General features: G+C 34.6%; 1 protein-coding gene across 1 annotated transcript in view; it reads right to left on the bottom strand.

Annotated features, from left to right (window-relative positions):
* Positions 1-12,512, bottom strand: part of LOC116574059 (E3 ubiquitin-protein ligase MYCBP2) — a 211,509-nt gene that overhangs the window by 54,615 nt on the left and 144,382 nt on the right. The window contains exons 50-51 of the mRNA XM_032314603.1: positions 1,336-2,979; positions 79-248 (exon numbers count right to left, since the gene is read on the bottom strand). Of these exons, the coding sequence (XP_032170494.1) occupies positions 79-248; positions 1,336-2,979 (1,814 nt within the window). The remainder of the gene's footprint in view (positions 1-78; positions 249-1,335; positions 2,980-12,512) is intronic.

Below are 12,512 nucleotides of genomic sequence, written 5' to 3'. Positions count from 1 at the left end.
TTGCATGATGATAAAAAGGGATTTTTATAAGATTGATTCCTATAATTAACAGTATAGCCATAACAGAATAAAAAATACCTTCTCCCTCGCAGCAGCCTGTTTTTCACGGAGGTATTTTTCTCTACAGCGATCACATACCAGATACCAAGTGCTTCCTCCTATGCCGCCATCACCACAGTTACCAGCCCATCCTCCACAAAAATGTCCAATGCTATTGTAACCTTGTCCACCAGCATACCGGCCACAACCTTGAAACAAGCGCAAAAATACACTGTAAGTGTCCTTAACAATCCAATGCTTGACACTTGTACACGAATGACGATTTACCTTTGCAAAATAAGGAAAATACTGAAGCAAGTATCTGACTTTTTTTCTTCCAGGCTATTAGCTGTATCAGAAAACATGCTTGGCTAAAAAATAACCAGTTAAGTAATGCCTAAAATACTGGAGATACTCTATACAGTTAGGGAAAAAGAAATTTAAGATAGAGGTACATTTAGGTTTACTGACATATGCCAATAAAATTGGACAAAATATTCTGTAGGAATGGTTTATTTTAAGAAATCATGTATTTTACACAACATTTCATGTATAATATGTAGAAAGAAAAAAAAATTTAACCAAATTCATAATAGGTGAATTTTGGAATACTAATCAATTATTACAGAAATCCTTACATTTATCTAAAATATAGTCTTCTGGGCACCTGGGTGGCTCAGTTGGTTAAGAGACTGCCTTTGGCTCAGGTCATGATCCTGGAGTCCCAGGACTGAGTCAGCATTGGGCTCCCTGCTCAGCAGGGAGTCTGCTTCTCCCTCTGACCCTTCCCCTCTCTCATGCTCTCTCTCTCTCTCAAATAAATAAATAAAATCTTAAAAAAACAAAACATAAAATACAGTCTTCTGATTAAATAGTTGAGATGACTTCCATAGGAAAATGACCAGGGAAATCAGTATAGTCTAATTTAATTTGCAATTTTTAATAGGAAAACACTAAAATTGAAGGAGACATAATACTGGGACCTCTCCTATGTATATGGACAGGTCATTATTTCTGTTGTGTTAGACACCTTAACAACACCCTTTGGGTAACACATAACATTTAAAAAATAAACTATTTTAGAATATGATACATTAAGGTCCCATTGTACTAGATTGCCTTACTACTATAAGAATTTCTTTACCTATTTTCCACAAAACCAATGCTGATACACTTTAAACAGTTTCCCTTTACTTTAACATAATTTATAGAACAGCTCAACTTAGAAGTGACTAAGTTCCTTTTTTTTTTTTTTTTTTCTTTTACACAAAGTACTTACAGATTCAATATTTTTACCTGGGTGAGCCTGTCGCATGTGATATGTCACTGGGTACGGATGGGATTCTCCACACAGCTCACAGATGGTATCTTTCTCTGGTCCTCCCACTGCCAGCTGGGCCATCTCACCAAACAAATTACCCCTGGGTCGAACTTCTGTCTTTTCCTTTTTCTTTTTGTCTTTTTTGGCCTTCTTATTTTCTTTTTCACACTCTTTCTTTTTAAGGACTGCACAAGAACCAGGACTTGGAAAAATCATATTCTGGGAAGCTGCTTTGATAGTAGCCAAAGAGATGTCTTCCCAAAATGCCACTAAATGTTGTAAAGTTAAGGGAAGAGGAGATTTGGACTTCATTGGGTGGTGCATGGACATTTCAAAAGTGGCTTCGGTTTTCCCATCCTCACATTTTTCATGTAGAGGTGGTTCTTTAAGCATAGACAACACCTTATTTTTGTTGATACTACCCATTTTAGATATATCTGGTCCATGAGGTGCAATATTAAACATATTCAGTGCAGATGATATCTCCAATGAATGTCTATTTTTTAATTTGGTTTCCTTTTCTTCTGCAGGCTGTTGGCTGTTTAAACTATTTCTTATAGGAGCATGTTCTTTGGAAAGTTCAGGATTAAACTTTAAGAAAGATGAACAGGCCATTGCATCATGGACTATGCCTTCATGCCACAGAAAAGAGGCAAAGACTGCCCTGGCACACTCAGCTACGGAAGGGGACATGGCTTGCTTGGCTGGCTCTAAAGGTTTGGATCCATCTCCTTTAAAGAGAAAGCTAGATTTTTCCTTTTTGGGCCTGGTGTGCCTATTAGCACATTTTCTACTTATTTTGGGGGATGCTCTCATTTCCTGTTCATCTTTCAGTGGTGCTTTTCCTATGCTGAAATGAACTTTATTGGAACTTTCATCGATACTCTTAAATTCACTGCTTTCATCACAGGTGCTATCTGTTAGACTATTTGTTTTCAAAGTACTTGAAGTGCAGACCTCAACCACTTCACTGTGAAGGTTTTCTTGTACCACATGGGGAGAAGGAGCTCTATTTTCGGATCCAGGGGAATCTTTAGAATCCTTTGGTACCGGTTTTGGTTTTGGTGATGTTGATCGTCCCCTTAATGGTTCTGTGAGGGGCATTTTCTTCTTGCGAAGGGTATCTGGGTCAAGTGTGTAAGAGTCTGATTTAGAACGTTCCCGAGGAGGATCAAGTTTAGTTTTAACAGGAGCAGTGCTTTTTTGAGGTAGATTTTTGTCATGTGGTGAGGAGGAGCGTGGAGAACTAGCACCAGAAGGGCTAGACCTATTGGCTGGGAGAGTCTTTGGCTTAGGAGATGATGACCGAGAACCTGGTCCTGGGGATTCAGCTCTAAAGCTAGAAGACATCCTCCCATCAGATTTTAGTGTCTGCAAGGTGTTATGGTTGGGGGACAAGGACCTACTATGAGAGTCCGACCTCAACTTTGCAGCATCGGATTTCAACATCAGGGATTCACTAGCTGATAAGCCTTCTGTACCCCTTGGCTTCTTCTGATCAGCAGTAGTCCGGCTCATACGTCCATCAGGTTTAAGTGATCTGCTGTGTTTAGAGGGCAGTTCTGATTTTCCTGGTGTAGAGACTGGTCTAGAAGATGTTGAGATAGTTCCCCGGTCACCTGTATGGTCCATTTTATAGTGAAACTTGTTAATAAAACTATAACTTACTGACAATATAACCACTAAATAATTGAATAAAAACACAGCTAAAAAATGTATATTGTCATAGACAAAAATACTTAAAGAATAAGGAAAAAAGGGAAATATTTCTTGTAAAATTTCTCTTGCATCATTACACAACCATTTCCACCAAAAACTATTTTCATGGATGCATAACAGACTGAACAAATACCACCTACACATCAGTATGAATTATCCCGGATAACTCAATCTCAGCCCTAGTACAATTATTCATTAGAATTTCAATGTAGGGGCAGACTAGAAAGAAAAACCATAACTATTTTCTGAATAATAAATTAAAACCTATGTATTTTAAAGTATAAAGTAGTTGAGCTAAATTTCCAGTAGAGTCATACCTCACACATCATTATTAGGGTAATGGTAAAGATCATACTGAATTAGGAAGCTGGATCTATATATAGATACACTTATTATTCTCAAGTACACAAATACATACAATTAGGCCGATAAAGAGCTGCTTAGGAAACACTAGTGATTGGATTAGAATTTATAACTAATATATGAATGCCTGAAAGTTAATATTTAATTACATGTAATTCAGGCAGTCTATTATTTATAAACAGATTGTATTCTAAAAGTTTATTAAGTTCACTAAGTTTAGCTGGTTAGAACTTAGAGCTTCTGTCTTCCTGGAAAAAAAATGGTGGGATCCTGAGAGTTAGTAGTACAAGTCTGAATCATGGGGCCCTGAAATAAGGAGTCAAGAAAATGACAGAAAAAAGGAGATTAAAAAAAAAAAGTCTCTCTTTGCCAGGCAGAGCACTAGTTGTTTCTATAGGGACACCACTATTCTTGGCGTCCTGGCTCTCAGGCAGTGCCTCTCCTTCCTCATGTTCTCCTTTGAGGCCCTAGAGCCAGGCTGTCTTTGTCACAGGTAATAAGGGTCAATCTAGAACATTACTTTTCTTCCATAAAATAAAAACTTCTACCTTTAATGCACATAAAATTAGTTGTCAGGAGAAAAACAATCTGATTAAAGTGATTCAAGTGGTATTGAAGACTAAAAACTCATAAATCTTGCTAGAAGTATTTATATTTTTTGAAAAAGGATATGTGGTAAATTGAGATGGATCTCTTAACTGGTTATATTGCAGGTATTTCTCTCTCTCTCTCTCTCTCTTTTTTTTTTTTTGAAAAAGGGATGCAAACAAATTTGGATAATGTAGGAAATGTTTTTTGGCTGACCTGTATGTGTGTGTGTGGGCATGTGCAAGAGCACACAGGTGTTTGTAGCCAATACTCTAGTTGTCTAAATATCAAGACAATATTGCCATAGAATTTGCCCTCCTAATGGAAGGTCCAGAAGGACAAGTATCTTTGTCTGCTATTTTTCAGTGATATAATGTCAACAATGGGTCATGGAATATAGCATGTGCTCAATAAATACTTTTTTCTTCGGTTATTCCCAAATTTCACATTCCCGGAAAATCCACTTTTTATAATGATGACTCCCAAGGCCACAGGGCAGAGGTAACTATAGCCACTATGGAGTAAGGGTCAGATGCTGGCAAGTCTTGTAATTCTGTAGAAAAATAATGAAGTATGGCAGATAGCCTCTTCAGGAATGGAACAGTTATTTTAACTGTGAAACACCAGTGCCAAGAATAATTATTCTCACTCTTTGAATAAGAAAAATACACTAAACATAATGTTCTTCAGTTTCTACAGTTCTTTATCATTCTATCATGAATTTCATTTATCATATGTAGTATGTATTCTCTGCATAAAGATAGTATAAGAGACAAGGCTAAATTGAGGGAAAAGTTGTGAAAAAAAATCACATTATAAAAAAATTCTAGACACTGATGCTACCTTGTAAAGCACAGATAAAAAAGATGTAAAATCTGACAAGTAAGTGCTCTCAAACTGTACAAAGGTAGTTTAGCAAACTGCTGCTCAAATTACTGATCCAGTAATGGGTCCATAGAGCAAATTTTATAAATAAACTCTATTTGGTAGAATTAAATATCAACCTAATTCTTTCCACTAATTTTCCATGTGTGATGTTTGGAGTACTAATTTTTGTTACCAATTTGATAGCCTTAAGTGCTATCATCATCACATTTACTTCAGAAACTGAACAATATGTAACAGTAAAACTAGACAATTAAGTAAACAGTAAATCTTTTAAGTTTGCCAGTCCTTTCTCTAAGAGATCAATTCATGAATCGAAACAGGTATGCTTTCTAAATCAATGGTGTGCAATTCCTCATAAAGGGAGATCTCTGTGGTTGGCGGAATAACGGAATCTTACAAATATCAGGAACACCACTTGTCATATGCTAGCAATAAATGTTTGCTATGTAGAGAAGGTCAGAGAGTACAGGCGCCTGTACAGTTCATCTCTTTGCCTCTAGCAGTGATGAATATTTTCTCAAGATCTGTAAGTGGCCAAAGCTGAATACCTTTTGGGAGTCTGAGTTTATAAATAATGCAGAATTATTTCTTCCTGAACTGTTAATTGCCAAATTATAAATAAATCCTTTTGACAAATTTACTTTTCCAAAACTCATTACATATATTTTTAAAAAAGAATGTCATGTTTGCTAAGTATGATAGGCCCATATGCTAACTAATTGATGTTTATCTTCTTCATTTGGGTTTAAAAAGTTTTGGAGCATGTAGTAAGTATTAGGAAAAACTGTCATTTGTAGCTGCGTGAAATATCAGTACATATAAAAAAGATCAATAAATATAAATAAAGTATTTAGAACATACATAATACTTTCACATTCATCACTTAATTTAGTTTAATTATTGTATTTATCGTATGTAAGTTTAAGTGATAGTAGGCAAAAACTGTCTAGTCTCAATGCAATTCTGAAGAAAAAATAATACAGGGCAGGATGGAAATTTAGTATATTCAAATAAATTAGTAAACATGTTAAACGTTACATATTCATTCACCAATGACCTGTATAATTCTTTCATGCCAAAAGCATAAATGATCAGGTTATGTGATACTACACTATAATTAACATACCATAATATAATACTATATTGTGCTACGCCATACTATGTATCAGGTTATACAACTCTATATACCGTACAGATCAGGTTCTACAATACTATTTACTATCCTATAGGAATATATAGTATCACTGTGAACTGTAAAAATGAGGAATGTAAAAACGTTTTATTGATTTCTAAGAAAAAGGAGAATTACTTGAAAGACTTATGTAATATGTTAACTACTGGTACAAAAATAATTTGATAAAATTTTCTTAAAACACAGGATTTTAAGTTTAATTAAATATTACTTTAAGACAAAAAAAAGTGTAGGCATCTATAGTCCTATAAAAGACCAAAAGCATATTTTTAAACTATCTGAAATTTTATCAGTTGTCATAGTAGTTTGAATATTTCTAAATTTAAAATTTTAAAACTAACTAACTAAGAAAATGCTACAAAGAAGACTCAATGACAGATGGGACGTGTAGGTTTAGACCTATGTATCTATGTATGAATATCTATCCTGATAACTAAGTTAAACTAAAAAACTTTAACTTAATTTTCGAAGAAGAAACTAAAACAGGAAAACGATTTAACATTCTGTAGCAGTAAAATAAGTTTAAGGCTAAACCTGCCACATGAGATACTACGTTCTTACAGATCACAACATCCTTTATGCCTTATACAAATATACCATCTGTTCTGATGATACTGACTTAACAATTTCCCAAATCAGGGACTTCTTTCAATATCCCTATTTTGTTTTTGTTTGTTTTTCCTATTTTGTTTTTTTAAGACCTTACAGAGTTCTGATATTAAGTAAAAGTAATACTTAACCTATAAATATAATTAACATGCATATCAACAGGATAATTAACAATATATTATTGAATAAATACAACACAAATTGCCCCCAAATATCAAATTTTAAATAAAATGATAAACTTTAATCTTTAAAAATGGAATGGAATGGAAATGACTGAGGTGAACTAATAAAACTTTATTGAAACCTCCTATGTTCACTACGAATGGCCCATCCGTGAATGCACGCATACCCACCCTTGAGTTTGTGAGACAGAGATGAGAGAGCAGAGGCAGGCCCAGCTACACCATAAGTTTTGTAAATGCGCTCGCGAGAAGCAAGGTTGTGAGATGGAGATTCTATAGTGGAAAACATTGGCAAAGAAGCAGCACAGATTCAATGGAAAAAAAAATTCAGCAGAGAACACAAGCAGAAACAAAGCATTTCAAATGGTATGCACAATCACCTTAGTAAAAAGTTTGTATTTTGCTAGATTTTCCAACAGGTTTATATTTCTCTAAAATTAAAATGGAAAACAAAGACCAAATTGATTTAAATTAATTAAGATAGCTCCAAATGCATTAAAAGTTAAGGCTCATTTCTCTCATAAACCAAATTTGAACACTCCTTTTTAGACTAATATTTCTTTAACTCAGTTTTCTTGTCTTTGGTGCTCACTTACTTATAAATAAAAGTTTATAAGTAAATTTTTTTCTTTTGTAAATAGTGGGAGATACAGAAATATTACTTACAGTTTAGCATACTACTGTTGCCTAGTTTTCTATATGGACACATGACTATGACTTTTCCAGTATGTATGGAAACATTTAGGGTTGACTACTTTTCTGAATCCACCTTTGGTGGGAAATGTTAGTGCTACTCCCAATATTCAGTATTTGTTCTATAGAGCCTATTACTGAGATACCAAATTTTGTTTATAAAAAGTTTTGCAACACAAACAAAGCAAAGCAAATTTACAAGTCACTGAAAAATGTTAGACACATTAATGATTTATCATGCAGAAAACGAAGTACTTAAAATTATCTTTTTTTCCCAATAATAGAACTTGTAAATTATAATCTTTTAAAAGGAGTATCTTAAAAAACCTTCTATCTAAATCTGAAAAAAAATGTATTTTATTTAAAATTTTAACACACAGCAATGAAAATAAATGTAATCCATTGAGCTAAAATAAATTCAGGCAGTAAGGAGATAACTTTGTTATTGAAACAAAAATTGGATACAACATACACTTTTCTCAAAACAGAGAAAGTAATAGTTGACTAACTTATTAGCATGGCCAAGATTAAAGACGAACTACTCATAAGCCAAGAAGTCCTTCCATGCAAGGTATGGACTATGAATTACATGTCAGACACTGTTCTAGGAACTGAAGATAAAACAATGAACAGAAATAAAGTCGATGCTCTTATAGAGTTTATTTATCTTCAGGTAAAAGGAGAGGCAACAAACAAATATATACTAGCTCAAGTGGTGACGAATTTGGGAGCCACAAGCATGCAGATGCTGAGTGACATTCCATGCCTGGAGAGGACCAGTTAGGGATGGCGTCCAGAAGAGAAAAAGCCCTGGGACATTCCTAGGAAGACACAACAGAGGAGGATGCAGAAAAGAGAAATGAACAGTCAATGAGGTAGGAAACATCCAGCAGAAGATATTTCAGGGAAAAAAAGAGGGATCAACTCTGTCACACTCCTGGACAGATCAAGTACCATGAGATCTTAGTACTGACGAGCAAAAGTGACTAGTAATTTCTGTGAATAAGGATGACTCCAAGGACCTCTTGCAGTGGTTCAAGAGAAAGGCAGGAATGCATGGAGAGATGGGGCATACATGCCCTCAAATCATTTTCATCTAAGTTAAAAAAAATAGTAATTTTTAATGTTTTTGAGCACCTTCTTTTTGAAATCTATAAAACCTCAAAGGTACCAAGCACTGCGAAAGGAGTTCTTCTGCTATTTAAATCTCATGTAATACAAAGTCTGAACCTGTCTCTGAAAATATCCATTAGGAGGGTACTAGTTTTTGGCTAGAAGAGTTAATTCAAGGAAAATTCAAACTACAAATTTAAGGACACAGTCTTTTTTTTTTTTTTTTTAAAGATTTTATTTATTTCTTTATTTATCAGAAAGAGAGAGAGAGAAAGCACACAAGCAGGCAAAGAGGCAGGCGGAGGTGGAGAGAGAGGCAGGCTCCCTGCCGAGCAAGGAGCCCAATGGAGGACTTGATCGCAGGATCCTGGGATCATGACCTGAGCTGAAGGCAGTGGCTTAACCCACTGAGCCCCCGAGGTGTCCCTAAGGATACAGTCTTATGGCTTGCTTGCTAAAATCTATGAAGACAGGGTTTAGCAGGAGGACACCAGAGAAGAAATCAGAATACTATCTTAATTGGAAGCACCCATAAACATAAATGTGAAAAATAAGGCAATTTGAGGGTAAGGTGTTAGAGGTTTAAGGACAAACTCCTGGAAAAGGTTTTGAAGCCAAAATTGCTTTGAAGTCTTTTCAATATGTTACAAAGCCTAGAGAGATTGAATTCCTAGGTATGATTCAAGTGAATAAGAAGAAACATTTTTTGGAAGTCTTAAATGCCTAAAGAAATTAAGCTGTGACTACACACTTGTTCTGTGCATCTAATTTTCACAAAATTAGCTCATATTTGAAAACAGTTTGTTACAATTTTTAAAAAAGATTTGTATTTTTCAATTTAAAAAGAGAAATAATCCTTAAGACATACATTGATAACTTTATACAAAAGAAAAAAAGTTAATCAACTTTCAGGCAATTTGTTGGAAACTAAATAATCATGTTCTTTTAAAAATCTCACTTTTTAGGCAAAACACCCAATTATTAAATTTGCCTCTGTGGAATTCTGATTATTTTGGGTGCAACATACGGTTCACTAAAGAGAGTATTAAAAGCAATATAAAAAACAGGATTTTTCTCCAGTACTCATATGAAGTCTATGTTGTGTGTTTGGTATAAAATATGCCTTTATTAACAATATGGTTCTTAATATGTCATTTATTCTTAGTTTTCTTTGTTTTGGATCCCAACTATTAAGTTCCCTGGGGAACTTCGTTCATTTTCACATCACAGCAACTCTGAGTTCACTGTAAACTGTACTTAAAAAAATTACTCCCTAGGTACTGATAAGAAAAAAAAAAACCAGTATAACTTTCATTTTTAATAGGAAAGATTCTTGTTTCAGTTTAACAAGAACAAATTGCGGTTCTGCTGTGAATTTTAGAACCCTGACCTTTGTCACTGGGAACATAAACTGGAAGAATCAAAGAATATGTCACCATCTAGTGGCAGCACACAAAACTGCAGTTCTGGGATTTAAAAAGTATCATATACTTCTTTTCATTGTTAAGTCAACAATTAAGCAATGATCAGAAATGTTAAAAGGAATATTAGAAACAGCACTATGCCGAAAATACATTATATATAAGAGGTCAGGTGTCTAACCACATTTCCTATGTCACTATCCCTGACACTCTGATAGGAGAAATAATATTGATGGAATTTTTTCCACTTAACATCCATCCTGTAGAAGGCTACAAATAACTGGCAGAATAATCTTCGGCACCTATTTCTCTTCTAGTTCTCAATCTTAAAAAGACTTGGGTTGGATTTGAAAGTCTCAATAAAATTACTAAATGTAATCTTAACATAGATATTTGAAAGTATTTGAGGACATTTTATAAATAAATCTATGTCAATGCTCAAATTTCACTGTTCTGTCCATTCTTATACAACCTACATAGATGTGTGTGTATATATATGTTTTAAAATATAAGAAAGAAATCTAATTCTATAGATCCTTCATAAGCAATGATCATAAAATTTCAATGAACTTATTATGGTAGAACGACAGGGACAGCGCTCCTGACTTTCTTCACCTGATTTAAACCCCAGTACTGTACATTTGTATTCTGCTCTGAATAGAACTTCAGATATTTTTGACAGTATGGATGCCTTCCACAGACAGAAAATGGTTAAGTTTAACTTGATATTCTGGAAACTATTTTAAAATTATCTATTTTTAAAAATATAAAAGAACTAGCTTATTGGTTCTTGAGACACTATATAAATTAAACATTCAAAATGGTCAAAAGATGTGAGTAACTGAACAATATGCAAATAAAAAATTAGTGTAATTAAGTATAACAATTATTCTTACTTCTGTCTATTAATAGTTTGGAGGATTTAAAAGAAGGTGATAGTAATAATTACATACTCTTAGCTAGCAGCCACCTGGACTGACAGTTTTAGATGCAATATCACTGCATGATCAGTAAATCTAGAATACTGGTAAATGTAGGAGGAAAAAAGCTGAATTAAGTGAATGCTAAAGGAATGGGAAATAAAATCTATTCATTAAATGAATTATAAAATAATGAAATCTAGAACAAAATTTCCAACTGAAAGATAAAACAGAAATAAGCTTTTCTTTTTCTTTCTTTTTTTTTTTTTTAAAGATTTTATTTATTTATTTATTTGGCAGAGAGAAATCACAAGTAGACGGAGAGGCAGGCAGAGAGAGAGAGAGAGGGAAGCAGGCTCCCCGCTGAGCAGAGAGCCCGATGCGGGACTCGATCCCAGGACCCTGAGATCATGACCTGAGCCGAAGGCAGCGGCTTAACCCACTGAGCCACCCAGGCGCCCCAAGCTTTTCATTAAAATGTAACACTAACCTAAATTATAAGAAAGTTGTAAGAAAGATGGATGACCCCTAGGATAATCCCTAAAACACAGTCTGTCTCTAAGTAACTTCGAGACATAACTGCACCTGCATAAAACATATTCATAGCATATTACTGAATAAATAGTAAATTCCAAGTAACTATGGTTAAGGGTTATAACATTAGGGAAAAGTGTATCAATTCAGAGTTTTTGATGGCTGAGATAGGAAAATTCTGAGAAAATTTGATGTGTATGTATCCTGGGCCTTAGAAAGAATAACTTCAAAAAACTCCATGAAAAGTTTAAGTATTGGGGCACCTGGGTGGCTCAGTGGGTTAAAGCCTCTGCCTTCAGCTCAGGTCATGATCCCAGGGTCCTGGGATCGAGCCCTGCATCTGGCTCTTTGCTCAGCAGGGAGCCTGCTTCCTCCTCTCTCTGCCTGTCTCTCTGCCTACTTGTGATCTCTCTCTGTTAAATAAATAAAATCTTAAAAAAAAAAAAAAAAAAGAAAGAAAAGGTTAAGTATTACTCCTTAAGCAATAATGTGAGGCGCAAGAGAGCTGGGGATGCTCTCAAAAATAAAAATCTGGTCCTCCACAAACTTCTTACTAGCTGTAAGGTGAAAAGTGGTAACTATTCATCAGAGAAATCAGACACTTTGTTCTGGTTCATAACCGTGTCTTGTCTTCAGGAGGATACAACTAATGTAGAACAAAGACAGCTAAAACTGAAACCAAGACAAAAAGGTTTTTAGAGAAGATACTTATGTTTGAAGAAAGAAGAAAAGAGGAGACCTATAAATTCAAGGTTCCATCTGTGCCACAGCTTCATGGTAGGCAGGTAAGCAAATGGGACAAATTTTGTGGTATGATTACAATCCAGGATAGAAAGGACTTCTCAGTCTTGGAAGCAAAGCTGGCATTTATACACTAACATTCACAGTAATATCTGAAAATAGTGTTACTACATGAAGAATCAATCTCAA

The sequence above is a fragment of the Mustela erminea genome, chromosome 15, assembly GCF_009829155.1.
Source record: "Mustela erminea isolate mMusErm1 chromosome 15, mMusErm1.Pri, whole genome shotgun sequence".
Classification (NCBI taxonomy): Eukaryota; Metazoa; Chordata; class Mammalia; order Carnivora; family Mustelidae; genus Mustela; species Mustela erminea.
Note: the sequence above shows the minus strand (reverse complement) of the source record. Positions and strands in the feature narration are given on the sequence as shown.